The 21,415-nt window shown below is 44.3% G+C and overlaps 1 protein-coding gene across 3 annotated transcripts in view; it reads left to right on the top strand.

Annotated features, from left to right (window-relative positions):
- Window positions 1-21,415, top strand: part of LOC134738563 (cytochrome b-c1 complex subunit 2, mitochondrial-like) — a 54,535-nt gene that overhangs the window by 28,702 nt on the left and 4,418 nt on the right. The window contains exon 13 of one of the 3 annotated variants that reach the window (XM_063654664.1): window positions 10,296-10,592. The exons of 1 other annotated variant lie outside the window; for it this stretch is intronic. In XM_063654664.1, coding sequence (XP_063510734.1) covers window positions 10,296-10,368 — 73 coding nt within the window. In that variant the 3' untranslated portion in view covers window positions 10,369-10,592. Of the gene's footprint in view, window positions 1-470; window positions 1,040-10,295; window positions 10,593-21,415 lie in introns of those variants that run through there. One more of the 3 variants, XM_063654665.1, reaches the window with a different exon arrangement.

Genomic DNA, 21,415 nt, shown 5'->3' with positions numbered 1-21,415 from the left:
TAATAAGTTTCTGGGAGAATCGTGAATTGGATTGTTTTATTTCAAGTGGATGCTTTTGTGCCCATATTTAAGCTGCTGTTGCTTACAAGACCTGTACTGCCCTTCCCCACCTGCCTTTTCCATCATACCCTATGCTCACTGAGACAAATCTCAGCAAGAGGCAGGAGTTGCTTCAGTAATCAAAACCTTACATTAAAATAATTTTACCTAGATCTAAGTTCTGGTCCCAAATCAAAAAGCAATCTGTGGAGTTTTCAGTATAGTTTTGTCCTGACAGCTTTCCAAATAGTAACTTAAACAGTACAGTACTTGGTGAACTGAAGAAATAGAATGGAGGCCATTAGCACTGTAAGTTGTTAGTTTGCCTGTTTACCAAAAACACGTTGAGTTTTGGGGCACATACCTTAAAATTGCCCTGTTTCACTGTGTAAGAGGAACTGGCTTGACTACTTCACCCTTGGTGGAAACAGGCCCTAAAACAGGCAGCAACAGCTGAAGTGGATATCACAGAAATGAACAGACAGCAGAAGCTCTTCAGACACCCCCAAAACCTGCCAAAACTCACAGGTAATACAAGTGAAACGATAGCATAAGAAGAAAATAAACATGAGAATCTTGAAACTATAAGCATTGAACGGTATCCTCCATCCAAGAAGAGAACCCAGTTCATACAAGGAAAAGGCAAAAGGAAAAGGTCAAGACTGTGACCTTTGTAACACTGTGACCCCAGCTGTGGGCAGGTGGAGTTGTCTGTGGTGACACCAACCACAGCCCTGACACCCTGGTTTCACAGAAGGCTTTTCAAGATCCCTGGTCTTCACACTCTAGCAGCCAAAAGGTAGGTTTACAATACGCACTGTCCCCAACTTGCCATGGATCAACTACAATTTTTCAACTTGACTATGGAGGAAAACCATCGCAATTTCAGCTTCCAGTCATGCATTTTTAGTTTGCATTTTTAGTAGAGATGAGGTTTAGTAGAGATGAGTTTGGCCAGGCTGGTCTCAAACTCTTGACCTCAAGTGATCTGCCCACCTTGGCCTCCCAAAGTGCTGGGATTACAGGCATGAGCCACCAAGCCCGGCCTGTATTACTTTTATAATCAGAAAACAAATCAGGCCAGGTGCAGTGGCTCACACCTGTAATCCCAGCACTTTGGGAGGCCGAGGCAGGAGGATTGCCTGAGGCCAGGAGTTCAAGACCAGCCTGAGGAATACAGCAAGACCCTGTCTCTACCAAAAAAATAATAAATTAGCCAGCTGTTGTGGCATGCGCCTATAGTCCTAGCTACTCGGGAGGTTGAGGTGAGAGGATTGCTTGAGCCCAGGAGGTTGAGACTGCAGTGAGTGAGCTATGATTGTGCCACTGCACTCCTGCCTGGGCTACAGAGTGAGTCTCTGTCTCTAAAATATAAATAAATAATGGTTTTGGTTTTTTTTTGAGACGGAGTCTCGCTCTGTTGCCTAGGCTGGAGTGCAGTGGTGCTATATTGGCTCACTGAAAGCTCCGCCTCTCGGGTTCACACCATTCTCCTGCCTCAGCCTGCCGAGTAGCTGGGTCTACAGACACCTGCCACCATGCCCGGCTAATTTTTTGCATTTTTAGTAGAGACAGGGTTTCACCGTGTTAGCCAGGATGGTCTCGATCTCCTGACCTCGTGATCCGCCTACCTCAGCCTCCTAAAGTGTTGGGATTACAGGCGTGAGCCATCGCACCCGGCAATAAATAATGGTTTTAATGTATGAAAAATAAAATGGCTAGGAGTAAATACAAGAGAATGTTAACAATGGTTGTTTCTAGAGTTGCAATTTGAGAAAGATTTTTTTTTTAATTTTATGAATTTTCCAACCATCTATTCTGAGCCCATATTGTTTTAGAATTCAAAAACGAATAAATTTCATTTCTAAAAGTGTGTAATACAATTCCATAATCCTAGAGGACAAACTATCCGTGCCACCACAGTGCCCAGAACCCTGTCTGTTTGCATTAGCATAGGGTGATAATGCTTCAAGTTCAGTAACTGGCTGAAGTCACCATCCGCATGGAAGTATTAAGCAGCAAGACCCCCCCACACCCTCCTCTCCACCCCCTCACCCCCCCACCCCCGAGCCCTGGCTGCTTGTCCTGGCTCGGTGCCTCGGCTTTGCTGGGAATGCCAAGGACTTGGAGGGATCCTGGGTGATTATAAAAAGCCAAGACAGCAGGGGCCAGCGCAAGACACTTTTATAACTGTCATTTTGGTTGATTGAAAGGAAAAATAATGCAATCTCATCCTGGTAATTTGATACTTCATCCAGCATGTTGAGAATTTCAAATGTCCATGACACTGAGCTTATGAGAATCGCATGGTTTTCAAAAATACGGGCCGTGAAATCCAGAGGATCTGAGTTTGAGCCCTGACTCTGCCACCTGCTGGCTGTGTGACTCTGTGTGTTGTGTCCCTTAATTTCTTTAATTTTCACTTTCTTTCAAATGCTAATGACATTATTATCTATTCCGAGGACTATTATTATCATTATTCTTTTGACATGGAGTCTCACTCTGTTGCCCAGGCTGGAGCGTAGCAGTGTGATCTTGGCTCACTGCAACCTCCACCTCCCAGGTTCAAATGATTCTCCTGTCTCAGGCTCCTGAGTAGCTGGGATTATAGGCGCGCATCACCAGGCCCAGCTAATTTTTGTATTTTTAGTAGAGACGAGGTTTCACCATTTTGGCCAGGCTGGTCTGGAACTCCTGACCTCAGGTGATCCGCCTGCCTCGGCCTCCCAAAGTGCTGGGATAACAGGCGTGAGCCACTGCGCCCGGCTCGCATTGTCTGTTTTTTTTAAAGCTGATATTTATTGCGTGGTTACTATGTGCTGGGCACTGTACCAGATTTATCCTTCATTCTGTGCTGTAGTATCCTGTGAGACAGGGGCTGTGTAGCTCAGAGAGTTTGGGTAAGTAAATTACTTGCTAACACATGGCAGAACCAGCATTCAAACTCAGCCAGCCAGTCTCAAAGCCTAAACACTTTACCACATCCCACATCACCTCTCAAAGGTGTTTCAAGAAACCACCATGGCAATGCCCATGAAGAGGGATTTATAACCTCAACCTGATCATATTCAAAGTCAGATTCACTATATCGGCCCCCATACCTGCTCCATCTGAGTTGGAAATCTCAGTGTATCCTTGGTACCTTATTCTCCAACATCCCAACACTCTCCGCCACAGTCAGTCAACAAATCCTATTGACTCTGTTTTGGAAATAGCTCCCAAATCTGATTCTCCTCCTCATTCCTACTGCCTAAGTTAGCTCAATTTTGCCTCATCTCTGACCTACACTGTGGCAAAAAACATCTTTTCTGGGTTTTTTTTCTCCCTACTGAAAACCATTCTCCACACTACTTCTAAAATTAGACACACACACACACACACACGCACGCACGCACACACATCCAATGCTACTCTCCTGCTTAAAAACCTCCATTGGGAGGCTGAGGTGGGAGGATCGCTTGAGCTTAGGAGTTCAAGGTTACAATGAGCTGTGATCACACACCACTGCGCTTCAGCCTGGGCTACAGAACAAGAACCTGTCTCTGAAAAAAAAAAAAAAAACATTAAAAAGGAAACCATCCACTGGTTTCCTGCTATCTATAGAATAATTTATATAACCAATCTTGTCGGTTCTGGGGACAAACAGATTATTCCTAAATTCTCGAGATTATCAGCAAAATATGAGGAGCAGTCTTGCAGTTAAAGCTTTGTAGATATCTTATTCTTTTGGGAAAAATTCCTTGACGTGAAATTGCTGAATCAAAGGATATGCACATATTTAAAGGCATTTTATATTATCAAGCCATCCTTCAAAAGTGTCATGCCAAGTTATACTCACCAGAAGTGTGTGTGAGGGCTGGGTATGGTGGCTCACGCCTGTAATCCCAGCACTTTGAGAGGCCGAGGCAGGTAAATCACTTGAGGCCAGGAGTTCGAGATCAGCCTGGCCAACATGGTGAAATCCCATCTCTACTAAAAATACAAAAATTAGCAAGACGTAGTGGCATGTGCCTGTAATCCCAGCTACTCAGCTACTTGGCAGGCTGAGGCATGAGAATCGCTTGAGCCTGGGAGGCAGAGGTTGCAGTGAGCCGAGATCACACCACTGCAGCCTGGGCAACAGAGTGAGACTCTGTCTCAAAAAAAAAAAAAAAAAAAAAAAAAGAAGAAGAGAAAAGAAAAGAAATGTGCGTGAGTACTACAACTCATTTATAAATCACATATTTACATGAGGATACCCATGATGTAGAAATGTGTTCTATTTACTTTCAAATCATCAAAGCTGAAATATTGAAAGGCACGTGGTAGATACCCAGCCAATGCTTGTTGAACGTATGAATGAACTGAGTAAGCAGAAGAAAAATTCTAAAGTGCCCCCTGATCTGTGTATGGCTCAAATAATAACATCCTAACATAACTGCTAGTATGCCATGTCTATTTCATGTGGAATTGATTCAACAGCATCCCTTTGCATACAGGGCTGATATTTCTGGATGCTCCAAAATGCTGCTTCATCCAGGAAATAAAATCCTTGTATCTGGCCGGAGGTGGTACCCCATGCCTGTAATCCAAGCACTGTGGGAGGTCAAGGCATGGAGATTGCTTGAGCCCAGGAGTTCAAGGCCAGGCTAGGCACAACTTGGTGAGATCGTGTCTCTCCAAAAAACAAACAAACAAACAAACAAAAACTTGCATTTTACCTATATTTACTGTGTATTTATAACCCCAACCTTAGTCTCTACAGTTTTTTACCATCATCTATGCAGGGGAGTTACCCTCTGGAAAAAGGTTAACCTAAACTAAACAGTAAATTGAGTAAAGACATGCTAAAAGTTTACAAATTTATGTTTCCAGATGTGTCTATACAACTCTCTGTTGGGCAGCACCACTAGACTAGATATCCCAGAAGCACTTCAAATTTAATATCTTCCTCCAGAACCTATCTTGTGTATTTCCTATGACAGCTGATGACACCTTTGTTTGAGCTAGTCATTGAAACCAGTAAATTTGTACTTTGTTTTTGTTGTTGTTTTTGAGACAGTCTCACTCTGTGGCCCAGGCTGGAGTGCAGTGGCATGATCTCAGCTCACTGCAACCTCCACCTCCTGGGTTCAAGCAATTCTCCTTCCTCAGCCTCCCTAGTAGCTGGGACTACAGGCAGCGCCACCACACCTGGCTAATTTCGTTTTGTATTTTTAGTAGAGACAGGGTTTCACCATGTTGGCCAGGCTGGTCTTGAAGTCCTGACCTCAAGTGATCCACCCGCCTTACCTTCCCAAAGTGCTGGGACGGTGCCCGGCCGTAAATTTGTACTTTGACCTACAAATCTGGCTGATACTACCTACGTAAATCTAAATTTATTAACCTATACTCTGTCCCTTACTCTCTACTAGCATTGAACTATTTTGGTCTCAACTTCTCTCTCCCCTAGACAATCCATTTTTATTTCATGTTCACGGTCTCGCTCTGTTACCCAGGCTGGAGCACAGTTGCAGGATCTCGGCTCACTGCAACCTCCGCCCCTGGGCTCAAATGATCCTTCCACCTCAGCCTCTTGTATAGCTGGGACCACTGAGGTGCACCACCACACCCAGCTAATTTTTTGTATTTTTGGTGGAGATGGGTTTCGCCATGTTGTCCAGGCTGGTCTTGAACTCCTGGGCTGAAGCGATCTGCCCACCTCCGCCTCTCAAAATGCTTGGAACAGCTACTTAGGAGGCTGAGGCAGGAGAATTGCTTGAACCCCGGGGGCAGAGTTTGCAGTGAGCCAAGATTGTGCCACTGCACTCTAGACTTTGTGATAGAGTGAGACTCTGTCTCAAAACAAACAAAAAAACTAGAGGCGGGGCCCAGCGCAGTGGTTCATGCCTCTAATCTCAGCACTTTGGGAGGCCACGGTGGAATGATCCCTTGAGGCCAGGAGTTCGAGACCAGCCTGGAAAACACAGTGAGACCCTGTCTCTACAAAAAGTAGAAACGTAGCTGCGTGTAATGGCATGCATGTGTAATCCTAGCTATTCAGAAGGCTGAGGCAAGAGGATCACTTGAGCTCAGGAGCTGAAGGCTGTAGTGAGCTATGGAGTGTACCACTGCACTCTCACCTGGGTGAGAGAGAGAGAGAGAGAGACCCTATCTCTGAAAAAACAAAACCAAACTAGAGTCAGGAGATCATTGGAAGACTCTAGTGAAAAAATGTATTAGTGCTTGTCAAATTTCAGTATGTTAAAATGCACATTCTAATCCAGAGAGTCTGAGGTGGGCATCTAAGATTCCTAGATGTTCCCAGGTGATGTTGAGACTCTGATCCATGGACCACACTCTGAGTATCAAGGGTCTCCATGAGAAACAGCAATGGTCTGAAATAAGCAATGGCAGTGGAATCAAAGAGGGGATGGACTAAACAAATATAAAAATGATAGAATGTGGCCAGGTGCGGTGGCTCACACCTGTAATTCCAGCACTTTGGATGGCCATGTAGGGTGGATCACTTGAGGCCAGGAGTTCGAGACCATCCTGGCCAACATGGCAAAACCCTGTCTCTACTAAAAATAGAAAAATTATTATGTACCACCGGGTATGGTAGTGGGCACCCATAATCCCAGCTACTCAGGAGGCTGAGGCAGGAGAATTGCCTGAACCCGGGAGGCAGGGGTTGCAGTGAGCCAAGATTGAACCACTGCACTGCAGCCTTGGTAACAGAGTGTAAGACTCTGTCTCATTAAAAAAAAAAAAAAAAAAAAAAAAAAAGAACTTGTTGACAAAGCAGCATGAGATAGCCACACTGAGTTGACAAAGATCTCATCCATGGTAAAGAAGTCTGGGCCTGTCTGGGCCTGTCTGGGCCAGGCACAGTGGCTCATGCTTGTAATCCCAATGCTTTCAGAGGCTGAGGCAGGAGGACTGCCTGAGGCCAGGAGTTCAAGACCAGCCTGGGCAATATGGTGAAACTCTGTCTCTACAAAAAAAAAAAAAAAAAAAAAATTATCCAGGTGTGGAGGCCTGTAGTCCCAGCTACTCCAGAGACTGAGGTAGGAGGATTGCTTGAGCCCAGCAGGTCAAGACTACAGTGAACTATAATTGTACTGCCTCACTCCAGCCTGAGCAACAGAATGAGACCCTGTCTCAAAAAAAAAAAAAAAAAAAAAAAAAAAATCTGAATTCATCTGCACAACCTGTTTTGAAATACTAGCTTTTTGAAAGTAACTCTCAGTCCCCTGTGTTATTTTTAAGGACGCATTAGAGATATTTGGAACCTCCCACTAAGATTCCTTAGCACAGCAAATTTCTCAGAAGCACAAAGGAAAATAAAATAGAAACATTTATTTAGCATATGCCATGAGCCCTTCATACTTTTGTCCATGTCTGGTGCCCTGGAATAGCTCCATGGCCACCAGACACACACACACACACACACACACACACACACAAAATAAGCTGATCATTCCTTTATGTCACTATTGTATCCCTTTTATTTATTTAGTTGTTTATTTATTTTGAGATGGAGTCTCGCTATGTTGACCAGGCTGGAGTGCAGTGGCACGATCTTGGTTGACTGCAACCTCCACCTCCCGGTTCAAGCGATTCTCCTGTCTCCCAAGTAGCTGGGATTACAGGTGCCTGCCACTATGCCTGGCTGTCACTACTGTATTTTTGATATACCTCTTAAACTGCACTAGAGTTACTAGAAGCATGATCATAAGAGTGTGGGTTTGGAAATCAACCTGACTCTGCCATGTATTGGCTCAGTGGCAAAGGGCAAGGACCTTTGTTTTCTCAGCTATAACAATGAGTGAATGCACTATAGCAAAGATGTGGACTCAATCTAAGTGTCCATCTTCAGATGACTGGATAAAGAAAATGTGGTACATATAGGCAATAGAATACTATTCAACCATTAAAAGAGTGAAACCATGTCCTTTGCAGCAATATGGACAGAACTGGAAGCCATTATCTTAAACCAGCCAGACACAGAAAGACAAATATTGCATGTTCTCACTCATAAGTGGGAGCTAAAGAATGTGTACACAGAAATGTAGAGTGTGGAATGATAGATGATGGGGATTGAGAAGGCTTAGGGTGTGGGAGGTGGGTGGATGATGAGAAGTTACTTATTCAGTACAATACACGTCATTTAGGTGATGGACAGCCTAAAAGCTCTGACTTCGCCAGTATGAAATCTATGCATGCAACAAAATTGCACCTGTACCCCATAAATTTCTGGAAATGTTTATAATGGGAGTTTGCAAGTTGTTGGTTTGTATGGCAAAAAAATGAAAATAAATGAATCAGCTGAGCATGGTGGCTTACGTCTATAATCCCAGCACTTTGGGAGGCCAAGGTGGGTGGATCACTTGAGGCCAGGGGTTCGAGACCAGACTGGCCAACGTGGCAAAACCCTGTCTTTACTAAAAATAACAAAAATTAGCTCAGCATGGCGGTGCGCTCCTATAATCCCAGCTACTCAGGAGGCTGAGGCACGAGAATCGCTTGAACCCAGGAGGTGGAGGTTGCAGTGAGCCGAGATGGCGAGACTCTGTCTTAAAAAACAAAACAAAAGACAAAACACACAAAAATAAAATGAGAATGATATCTACTGTGTTATAAAAAAGGTCCGGTGTATCCTTTACGATGCTTTCCTTCAAGTAACAGAAAACCTAATTCACAGTGGTTTGAAAAATAAAGGGAATCTACTAGCTCCTATAACAGAAAAGCCCAGAGCAGGCTTTGGGCATAGGCTATATCAGAGGTTATGAAATCATCAGGGTTTCTCTGAGATTCTTTCAGTGATACCCTCTTGTCTCCATGTCTTTCACGGTAACAAAAATGGCTATGGTAGTCCCAGGCCTTACATCTATATTAACATCTCTGTGACACAGTTGTTCTGGTTTTCCAACAAAGGTCATGAGATTCACTCTAATTGGGCAGCTGCAGATAACATGATTGTCTCTGAACCCTGTAGGAAGGGGCATGAAATGCCCTGATTGGCTTAATCTGTCATGTGCTCCACCTCTTGAGCTAAGTAAAGTCATCTTCTGGGAAGATCCCCAAAAAGGAACTGGGAGCTGTTGGGAAGTGGGGGAGGTAAGGAAATCGATGGTAGAAACCATTCAACTACACCATGCCAATTACCACATGATGTAAAGGGTGTGGCATAGACCCTTATCTACAGTTAGTGAGCATACAAAAAGTGGTACCTGTAATTTGCTTAGAAGTCTGTCTGCTGGCCGGGTGCGGTGGCTCATGCCTGTAATCCCGGCACTTTGGGAGGCTGAGGCGGGTAGATCACCTGAGGTCAGGATTTCGAGACCAGCCTGACAGCGTGGCAAAACCCTGTCTCTACTAAAAATACAAAAATTATCTGGGCGTGGTGACACGCACCTGTAAGTCGCAGCTACTCGGAAGGCTGAAGCAGGAGAATCTCTTGAACCCTGGAGGCAGAGGTTGCAGTGAGCCACAATCGCACCACTGCACTCCAGGCTGGGCGACAGAGGGAGACTCCTATCAAAAAAAAAAAAAAAAGGTGGCCGAGCGCAGTGGCTCGTGCCTGTAATCCCAGCACTTTGAGAGGCCAAGGCGGGCGGATCACGAGGTCAGGAGATCTAGACCATCCTGGCCAACACGGTGAAACTGTGTCTCTACTAAAAATACAAAAAATTAGCCGGGTGTGGTGGCGGGCGCCTGTAATGCCAGCTCCTCGGGAGGCTGAGGCAGGAGTATGGCATGAACCGGGGAGGCGGAGCTTGCAGTGAGCCAAGATCGCACCACTGCACTCCAGCCTCGGTGACAGAGCGAGACTCCGTCTGAAAAAATTAAAAAAAAGGTCTGTCTGCTAGACCGTAGGCAAATAGCCGGGTCCTCATCTTATTCGCCTTGGAAATCTCCAAAGGCTAGCATAGTGTCTGGGACAGACAGCTTAAATACTGTTGAATTAATGTTGGCAATTGAAATTGTGAAATAGTTATAGAAATTATTTCAACAACCAAAAAAGAGGATTGCATGGCCTCAGGTAATATGAAAGCATAAACTATTGCTGATTCATAGCATTAATAAGATAAAGGAGCTGCATGTAGCTGAGTTATAGACTGGGGATATAATTGGGATATATTCCAGTACATATTTTAAGTGTCTATTATAAATTTTGGTCACTTTAGAAAAGAAATGCTAAGCAAAGTGTTCTGGTGTGTTTTGCCTGTCTTGGTAGTGGTAGGGAAGAAAATCAGTCTTTTTCTTTCTTTTCCCCCTTAAAACTATTTAAGCAGGGAACTGGGCACGGTGGCTCATGCCTGTAATCCCAACACTTCAGGAGGTCAACGTGGGAGGATCACTTGAGTCCAGGAATGTAAGACCAGCCCGGGCCACATAGTAAGACCTCATCTCTACAAAAAAAAAGTAATAAAATACCAGGGCTGCGCGCGGTGGGTCACACCTGTAATCCCAGCACTTTGAGAGGCTGAGGTGGGCAGATCACGAGGTCAGGAGATCGAGACCATCCTGGCTAACACGGTGAAACCCTGTCTCTAGTTAAAAAATACAAAAAAATTAGCCAGGCATGGTGGCATGCTCCTATAGTCCCAGCTACTCAGGAGGCTGAGGCAGGAGAATTGCTTAAACCCGGGAGGTGGAGGTTGCAGTGAGCCGAGAACATGCCACTGTACTCCAGCCTGGGTGACAGAGAGAGACTCCTTCTCAAAAAATAAAATAAAATAACAGGGTGTGGTGGTACATACCTGTGGTCCCAGCTACCCAGGAGGCTGAGGTGGGAGAATCTTTTGAGCCAGGGAGTTCAAAGCTTCAGTGAGGCATGGCAGTGCCACTGCACTCCAGCCTGGACAACAGAGTGAGATTCTATCTCAAAAAAAAAAAAAAAAAAAAGGCCAGGCCCAGTGGCTAACGCCTGCAATCCCAGAACTTTGGGAGGCTGAGGCAGCTGGATCGCCTGAGGTCAGGAATTTAAGACCAGCCTGGCCAACATGGCAAAATCCCACCTCTACTAAAACTACAAAAATTATCCAGGCATGGTGGTGTGCACCTGTAATCCCAGCTACTCAGGAGGCTGAGGCAGGAGAATTGCTTGAACCAGGGAGATAGAGGTTGCAGTGAGCCAAAATGGTGCCACTGCATTCAGCTTGGGGGACAGAGTGAGACTCTGTCTTAAATAAATAAAAATTATTTTAAAAAAAGGATCCCCTGGACATACAATAAGTAATCTCCTACTACTTAGGCAAATAAATAACAATTCTATCATTTGGGAATCTTAAGATCGGTTCTACCACTTTATGGAACTTTAGAATCAATCTCTATTTTAGAGATACTAACATTGATTGATCCTACTATGTGCCAGGCACTGTCCTTCACACCTTCACATATATGATCTCATTTAATCCTCATTTAATTTTGGCAGAGAAAAGTTGAGCTCCTTACCCAGGATCGTATAACTGCGAAATAAAGACCAAAGCACATGCCTTACTCTTCTTGTTATTAGAAAAGATTTCCTTCTGTAAACCTCAGGGACTTTACAAGCGAAATATTGGATTACTGTAATATGATTCATCAGCCCAATTTAATATTACCTATTCATTATAACGTAATGCTGCTCACACAACTGAGAAAACGCTGTTGCTTTGCCCCCTCTGGCTCAGTAGCAGCCACACATAAATCACAGAACTATAAACATATGCTAATTGCACAACCTACATAGGCAATCAATATTAAGAAAAATTTTTACTGCCCAATATTTCTGTGGTTGAAAATGTCCAGTCTAATTTTGATCTGCAGTAACATCTAGGTTAATGTGATTCAGAAGGAAAACATTTGTTGTTGCCATGAGAAGAGGCATTGAAACGCTGAATCACCACCTCAAATGTTACCACTATTAATATAAGGAGATACATAGGAAGATCGAATTAGACCATCTCGGACCACCAGGTTTACAATTCCACCTGCAGATACATGCAAGAAGTATTGTCACAGTACGTATGTCACGTTATTCCATTGAGGTCTTCACCAACTAAGCTTATAATTAATGTGTGGTCATTTGGTCAATGTCACCAGCGTAGCATACTAACAAAAACAAGGGTTGCAAACTCAAATGCCTATAGGGCAGAATGTAAGACGATAGGAAGCAAAGTCTATAGGGAACTATATAATAGAGGCTGCAGATTCATGGCACATTCTAAAGCACAGCAGTCCCCAACATTTTTGGCACCAGGGACCGGCTTTGTGGAAGACAATTTTTCCACAGGTGGCAAGGGATGGGGCGCAGGACGATAATGGTCTTGGGATGAAACTGTTCCACCACAAATCATCAGGAATTAGATTCTCATAAGGAATATGCAACCTGGATCCCTCGTGTGTGCAATTTACAACAGGGTTCATGCTCCTGTGAGAATCTAATGATGCTGCTGATCTGACAGGAGGCAGAGCTCAGGCAGCAATGCAAGCAATGGGGAGCGGCCAGAAATACAGATGAAGCTTCAGTTGTCCACCCACTATTCACCTCCTGCTCTGTGGCCCAGTTCCTAACAGGCCACAGACCAGCACAGGTTCATGGCCCAGGGATTAGGGACCCCTGCTGTGGCACATTGCTTAATAGAGGACTGTAGCAGCCATGTGCCCAGACCTTTCCTTTTTTTCTTTTCTTTTCTTTTTTTTTCTTTTTCTTTTTTGAGACAGTCTGGCTCCGTTGCCCAGGTTGGAGTGTGGGAGTGTGATCACAGCTCAGCCTCCCAGGCTCAAGCAATCCTCTCACCTCAGCCTCCCAAGTAGCTGGGATTACAGGCGCACTCTACCACACCCAGCTAATGTTTTGGTGTTATTTGTAGAGATGGGGTTTTGCCATGTTGCCCAGGCTGGTCTGGAATTCCTGAGCTCAAGCTGTCTGCCCATCTCCGCCTCCCAAAGTGCTGGGATTGCAGGAGTGCACCACCACACCTGGCCTGAAACCCAGATTTTATATATTTATATATTTATTTGTTTGTTTATTTATTTATTTTTGAGATGGAGTCTCGCTCTGTTGCCGAGGCTTGAGTGCAGTGGCACAATCTTGGCTCACTGCAACCTCCACCTCCCTGGTTCAAGCGATTCTCCTGCCTCAGCCTCCTGAGTAGCTGGGATTACAGGCACATGCCACCACGCCTGGCTAATTTTTGTATTTTTAGTAGAGACAGTTTCACCATGTTGGCCAGGCTGGTCTCGAACTCCTGACCTCAGGTGATCCACCTGCCTCAGCCTCCCAAAGTGCTAGGATTACAGGCATGCACCACCACACCCAACCTGAAACCCAGATTTTTACTATGAAATCAAAGTCTTCAAACCTTCTAGATGTCATAAAAAGCACACTGTGGACCATTAGTTTGCAACTGCCAATCTAAAATATCATAGACAGATAGGCAGATCACTTGAGGTCAGGAGTTCAAGACCAGTCTGGGCAACATGGTGAAATCCCATCTCTACTAAAAATACAAAAATTCGCTGGGTATGGTGGCGCATGCCTGTAGTCCCAGCTACTCGGGAAGCTGAGGCAGGAGAATCGCTTGAACCCGGGAGGTGGAGGTTGCAGTGAGCCAAGATCACGCCATTGCACTGCAGCTTGATCAACAGAGTGAGACTCCATCTCAAAAAAGATAAAAATAAAAATAAATTCTCCCTAGGATGGTCTTTTCTCCTTTTCTTCTCACAGAGACCAGAGAGGATCCTCAGCTACCATCCTCTCTAAAGCAAGGCTGTGGAGTCCTTAAGTGTAATAAGTGTAATAAGCCCTTAGCCTTATTACAATTATTCTGCCCTCCTGGAATGTTCAAGTGGTCATGGCACGGGCAGGGGGTGAGAGGAGAGAGCAGTGGGTTTGGTTGGGTTGTAGACAAAGAAAGGAAGGAAGAAATGAATAAAGATGTAGTTAGAGAAGGATACACTTAACAAAGGAGAAGAGAACTAGGAAAAGACAAGCTTTTACTTGAAAAATACCAAAAAATGTTACTCAGTAATTACTGCCTTCTATCCACAAGGTTAGCTACAGTTCACAGATCTTCATGGGTTCCTAACCTTTCAACTCCAGCACATACTTTATCTTTAAATTCCAGATTTCCCTTTGTATGTATCAGCTGTTGAAAGTATTAAAAGAAACTTTTTCAGTCATTTTAATTGCATTAGCAGTGATTTAATTTTTTTAGATGCTAAACCTTATGGGTGAAAGTGGATTAAATGTACCCAAATGCAACATCAAAATCTTCAGGCACAAAAACCCATTAACTTTTTAATACTCTCAGAAGATGAACCTAATTTCAAATGAAAGCTGCCTCCAGAATATATTGTTAAGCATATCCTAGATATAATTCATTCTAGCAAACATTCTTTAGAAATTCATATAACATTTTACCGTACTAAAAGTAAATAGCCCATGTAACAAAAACTATCTTTTCATAACTTCAAATTAATTTTAAAGGTGACTGACGGTCCTTGGAAGAGAAACAGTAAACAAATAAGGCAGTAAACAAATAAGGTTTATAGCAATGATGTATGAGTTAGAAATTGCAGTTCCAGGCCGGGTGCGGTGGCTCACGCCTGTAATCCCAGCACTTTGGGAGGCTGAGGCAGGCAGATCATGACGTCAGGAGATTGAGACCATCCTGGCTAACACAGTGAAACCCCGACTCTACTAAAAATGCAAAAAAAAAAAAAAAAAAAAAATTAGTGGGGCGTGGTGGCGGGCGCCTTTAGTCCCTGCTACTCCGGCTGAGGCAGGAGAATGGCGTGAACCCGGAAGGCAGAGGTTGCAGTGAGGCGAGATTGCGACACTGCACTCCAACCTGGGCTACAAAGTGAGACTCTGTCTCAAAAAAAAAAAAAAAAAAAAAAAAAGGAAGAAATTGTAGTTCCAGATAATCTCTCTATTAAAGAGACTGTCTACACTTAGCTTGGTCAATTGTAATGAACATAGTTGATGTGAAGTCCCCATATAAATACAACCTGAAATACCAAAGTTAATTTACTTTTCTTTCTTTCTTTTTTTTTTTTATAGACAGAGTCTTGCTCTGTTGCCCTTCCTGGAGTGCAGTGGCGTGATCTTGGCTCACTGCAACCTCCGCCTCCTGGGCTTGAGCGATCCTCCTGCCTCAGCCCCCCAAGTAGCTGGGAGGACAGGTGCAAGCCACCACACCCAGCTAATTTTTGTATTTTTGGTAAAGATAGGGTTTCACCACATTGCCCAGGTTGGTCTAGAACTCCTGAGCTCAAGTGATCCTCCCACCTTGGCCTCCCAAAGTGCTGGGATTACAGGCGTGAGCCACCGTGCCAGGCCAGAAAATTTTAAACACGCACGAACTCTCAAGTGGCCTGATTCCCTCTCACCAAACCAATCACAATACAAATAAAAGAGAATAACTTATATTAGTTTTTGTACAAACAAAAAAGACTGATAAATTGTGAATGATGCATGGGCATATGCTTTTGCATTATTTAAAGCTAAAGGGTGATCAGCGGAAATTTTCTTCTGTTAGTACTTTAATACTTTTTATATTTATCGGCTCACTACAACCTATGCCTCCCAGGTTCAAGCGATTCTCCTGTCTCAGCCACCTGAGTAGCCGAGACCACAGGACGCACTGCCATGTCCGGCTAATTTTGTATTTTTAAGAGAGACGGGGTTTCACTGTGTTGGCCATGCTGGTCTTGAACTCCTGACCTCAACCGATCCGCCTGCCTTGGCCTCCCAAAGTGCTGGGATTACAAGCGTGAGCCACCGCACTCAGCCTTATTATAATTGTTATTATTTAAATCTCTTTTGCTCTCTCCTTCAAGAGAGGACTCATCTCATTCAGTTGCATCCATTTATTTATTCATCTTCTGCCTCCTGGGCTTGAGAGATCCTCGTGCGTGAGTCTCCCAAGTAGCTGGGACTACAGGCTCACACCACCATGCTTGGCTAATTTTTGTAGGTTTTGGAGAGACAGGCTCTTGCCATGTTGCCTAGGCTGGTCTCAAACTCCTGGGCTCAGATGATCCACCTGCCTTCGCCTCCCAAAGCACTCAGATTATAGACATGAGCCATCATGCCCAGCCCCAAGTACTTTTGTACAAAATGCAAACACTGTTCTTCCATCACAAAAGTGATACCACAGCTTCTGTAAAGTTTTGCACCAGGTAGTACTTAGAATTATCTTGGGTACAGTTTTTTTTGTTTTTTTTTTGAGACGGATTCTCGCTCTGTCGCCCAGGCTGGAGTGCAGTGGCCCGATCTCGGCTCACTGCAAGCTCCGCCTCCCGGGTTCATGCAATTCCCCTGCCTCAGCCTCCAGAGCAGCTGGGACTACTGGTGCCCATCACCATGCCCAGCTAATTTTTTGTATTTTCAGTAGAGACGGGGTTTCACCGTGTTAGCCAGGATGGTCTCGATCTCCTAACCTCGTGATCCGCCCGCCTCGGCCTCCCAAAGTGCTGAGATTACAGGCATGAGCCACCACGCCTGGCCTACTTTTTGGTGTTAAAATGTATCTTATTATTACGAAACAGTTTTTCCATTGTATTAACTACTTTTACAACAAAGCAAATAACAAGTTATTTTACAAACCATTTAGAAATTTCTTTACTATGGTCCCAATAATGTAAAATATATTAATGCCTCTTACATTCAGATAAATTATACACTTGGAAACTACATACTTATGACTTACAGAAACTTACATGAACAAATTATACAAATTATATGCTCAATTTTTAGGTATATAGTCTTAAATTAAGCTTAAATATACATTCTCAAGATAAATTAACAGTTCAGGGCTTCACAACTTGAAATCTGTGGAACATGACATTGGAAACAACAGAACTCTGGTGGAATTCTTAGGTGGAATTTACTGAAACTTTTTTTTTTTTTTGAGACAGAGTCTCGCTCTTTGCCCAGGCTGGAGTGCAATGGCGCGATCTCGGTTCACCGCAGCCTCCGCCTCCTGGGTTCAAGCGATTCTCCTCCTCAGCCTCCCGAGTAGCTGGGATTACAGGCATGCGCCACCACACCTGGCTAATTTTGTATTTTTAGTAGAGACGGGGTTTCCCCATGTTGGTCAGGCTAGTCTTGAACTCCTGACCTCAGGTGATCTGCCCTCCTCGGCCTCCCAAAGTGCTGGGATTACAGACATGAGCCACCATGCCAGGCTGGCCCTTTTTTTTTAATCACTTAACATATACCTTGGAGAACTTTCCATTTTGGGAGTTAAAGAGATTTTTTTTGTTTGTTTGTTTTGAGACAGGGTCTCCCTCTGTGACCCAGGCTGGAGCTGGACCTTGGCTCAGTCTAACTTCCACCTCCCGGGCTCAAGCAGTCCTCCCACTTCAGCCTTCCAAGTAGCTGGGTCTACAGGCACATGCCACCACATCCACCACATCTAGTTTTTGTAGTTTTGTAGAGACAGGATTTTACCATGTTGCCCAGGCTGGTCTTGAACTCCTGAGCTCAAGTGCTCCACCTGCTTCAGCCTCCCAAAGTACTGGGATTACAGGCATGAGCCATCTTGCCCAGCCTGTTGTTTATTTAATACCTACTAAGTGCCAACTACCATAGAGGACATAAAGATGATTCAGTCTTTGCAGAAGTCATTTTCTTTCTCTCTCTTTCCTGTTATACAGCACAAAATTAATGGACTAAATAGTCCGTCACTAGATAAACAAGCCCTAAGTAATCAGGCACTTGCTGCAGTTTTTACAAAGTTTAAAAAGCCATATGAAACACAGTATACTCCAAGTAATAAGAGGCAAATATGCGAAGTGTTACTTCTGGGGAATTTACGGACTATTCTCTTCTGTAATGTATCTGCTGTGGTCTGAATGTGTTCCCCAAGATTCATAAGTGAAAACTGAACCGCCAGTCTGGTAGTATTAAGAGGTGGGGCATCATGAAGTCATGAGGGCATGGGATTAGTAACCTCATAAAAAGGTTGGTGGGAATGAGCTGGGCCCTTTCATTGCCCTTACATCCCTCTGTCACGTGAAGACGCAGCACTGGTCCCCCCAGGAGGACATAGCAGCAAGGTGCCGTATTGGAAATGGCCACCATGCCCTCACCAGATACCAACCTGCTGGTAACTTAATCTTGGCCTTCCTAGCCTCCAGAACTGTGAGAAAGAAATTTTTGGGGTTTTTTGTTTGTTTGTTTGAGACAGGGTCTCTGTCACCTAAGCTGGAGTGCAGTGGCATGACCTCGGCTCACTGCAACCTCTGCCTCCTGGGTTCAAGTGATTCTCCCACCTCAGCCTCCCGAGTAGCTGGGATTACAGGTGTGCACCACCACACCCAGCTTTTTTTTTTTTTTTTGTAGCGTTGTACAGACAGGGTTTCGTCATGTTGCCCAGGCTGATCTCAAACTCCTAAGGTCATACGATCCACCTGCCCTGGCCTCCCAGCATGCTGGGATTAAAGGCGTGAGCCACTGTGCCTGGCCAAAATTTCCGTTTTTTATAAATAACCCAGTCTTTGGTACTTTCTTATAGCCGCACGAACAGATAAAGACTGTACCTATCTGTTGGCTGGGCGCAGTAGCTCACACCTGTAATCCCAGCACTTTGGGAGGCGGAGACAGGCGGATCACGAGGTCAGGAGATCGAGACCATCCTGGCTAACATGGTGAAACCCCGTCTCTACTAAAAATACAAAAAATTTAGCTGGGCGCGGTGGCGGGCGCCTGTAGTCCCACCTACTTGGGAGGCTGAGGCACGAGAATGGCATGAACCCGGGAGGCGGAGCTTGCAGTGAGCCGAGATCGCGCCACTGCAGTCTGGCCTGGGCAAAAGAGCGAGACTCCATTTCAAAAAAAAAAAAAAAGAAGACGGTGCCTGTCTGTCTATCTCCCTCATAGGTCAGTTTCCACCTGATTGTAACCACATCAAGTATCCTAGTATATTTCCTATTTACAGAAAAATAAATGGGCAAATACTGTCATTTACAGAGAACCTGCTCTGTCCTGTACACTGTGACATATTTTGTGGTTTGTGATTATGTGCTGTGATCCTTACGATAGCTCTAAAATAGCTCAAAAAGTTATTCCCATTTTGTACATAAGGAAATTGAAGTTCTGGAAACATAAGGCAATTGCCCAAAGTAATAGAGTAAATGACAAAGCTAGGATTTCTTTCTTTTCTTCCATTAATTAATTAATTATTTGAGATAGGGTCCCTGTTGCGGGATGCAGTGGGGAGATCATAGCTCACTGCAGTCTTGACCTCCTGGGCTCAATTGATCCTCACGTCTCAGCCTCCTGAGTAACCGGGACTACAGGTGCACACCAACACTATGGCTAATTTTTGTATTTTTCTGTAGAGATCTGCCTAGGCTAGGCAGAGATTCTGGCTAGGCTGGTCTCAAACTCCTGGGCTCAAGCAATTCTCCTGCCTCACCCTCCCATATAGCTGGGACCGCAGGTGTGTGCCACCACTCCCAGCTGACTTGTTTATACCAGTGGTTCTTAATTGGAAGAGTTTTGTCCCCCAGGGACATTTGGCAACATCTGGAGATATTTTTGAATGTTACTGTGGGGAGGAGGGGAGTGCTACTGTCATCTGCTGGGTACAGGCCAGGGATGCTGCTGAACACCCCACAGTGCACAGAACAGCCTCCTCCCCACCCAACAGAGAAGTATCTGGTTGGCCCAAAATCTCAATGATGCCAAGTCTAAGAAACTGCTTTGTATTTCTCTGAGATACTGGGATGAGGAAAGCTCTAAATTAGTTGTCTTTGAGGATAATGTGTGTATACATACACATATATGTGTATACATGTATATAACTAAAGATATATAGTTGAGATCTTGCATTTTTGTTAATGAATGTAGTTTTTATAAAGATAATTGACTCATACAATAATTGTTGACTCTTTGGAAAGGAAAAAGGACAAATGAGATACATGCTATTGGTTTTGTTATTTAGAAATTGTTCGTGTGGATCCTCCCTACCATTCAGCCATTTGCAAACCGTTAGTTGAGCATAACTTAATCCCTTCTAGTTCACAGCAAAGATTCATCAAAAATCATTTGGTATGCTGTCACCTCATCTCTCTACCAGTGTTGATTAGATTACAGGAGGGTTACAGGAGGGCAGCTTATCCAAATTGGCCAATGATAAATTCTTTTTTGGTACCTTACTATATATTTGTATCCTCAGAACAAATTCTCCTTTTCTGCTTAAGCTGGCTTGACTTCGTTTCTTTCACTAGCAAGCTAAGAGGCTTTGGCCAAGAGAACTACTCTAGGGGTAGTTGTAAAATTTCTCTCTAAGGAAAGGCTGCTGTTTTGAAAACACAGTTTAATGGGTCTTCTGGGTATATGATGATAGGAAAGCAAAATTCTGTTCTGGAATGAAGAAGCTGATTACATTGTTATATTACAAACAATATATTACTCAGTGAAGTGAAAGACCACACTGTGGGCAGAGTGGTGACTTTGCAGATAGCATGTTAATCCTTGTGTGCTTTTTGTTGTTTCTCTTTTTGGAGGGGGAGGGTCTTAATTTTCTTTGTCCCTCCCCCACCCCCTTTATTTTCTCTGGGGAAGGCAAGACTGGATAAGGAGGCTTTTATCCTGGCAAGATGAGTTGGCCCACAGGGCAATTTGACTGAATAGAGGCTCCACAAAGAACGGACATGGCCAAAGAATTACAACAGGAAATTATGCTATTTAGTTTCAAGGTTTTCTTTTTCTCCTTTTTTTTTTTTTGTTTGAGACTGAGTCTTGCTCTGTTGCCCAGGCTGGAGTGCAGTGTCGCGATCTCGGCTCACTGCAAACTCTGCCTCCTGGGTTCAAGTGATTCTCCAGCCTCAGCCTCCCAAGTAGCTGGGATTATAGGCACCTGCCACCACACCTGGCTAATTCGTATTTTTAGTAGAGGTGGGGTTTCACCATGTTGGCCCGGCTGGTCTTGAACTCCTGATCTCAAGTGATCCACCTGTCTCAGCCTCCCAAAGTACAGGGATTACAGGCATGAGCCACAGGGCCCGGCCAGTATTTTTCTTGTATAATGCTCAGAGTTTCCTTTAAATCTTTTTAAAAACTTGGCAGCCTTAGTCTTAGCTGTGCTTTGGGAAAATAAGGAGCTGCACTCAAGCTTAAGAAGATATTGCTGGAAGCGTACGTTGGCACAGCCTTTGAAAAGCTTCTTGGTGCCCTCCTGTAACCCAGTCGGCACTGGCTAGAGAGATGAGGTCATATTGCATCAAATGGCTTCCAGTGACTCTTTGCTGTGGATAAGAAAGTCACTTTTTTTTTTTTTTTTTTTTTTTTTTTTGAGAGGGAGTTTTGATGCCTAGGCTGAAGTGCAATGGCGGTGATCTCGGCTCACTGCAACGTCTGCCTCCCAGGTTCAAGTGATTCTCCTGCCTCAGCCCCCTGAGTAGCTGGGAT

The sequence above is a fragment of the Pongo pygmaeus genome, chromosome 18 (assembly GCF_028885625.2).
Source record: "Pongo pygmaeus isolate AG05252 chromosome 18, NHGRI_mPonPyg2-v2.0_pri, whole genome shotgun sequence".
NCBI lineage: Eukaryota > Metazoa > Chordata > Mammalia > Primates > Hominidae > Pongo > Pongo pygmaeus.
Note: the sequence above shows the minus strand (reverse complement) of the source record. Positions and strands in the feature narration are given on the sequence as shown.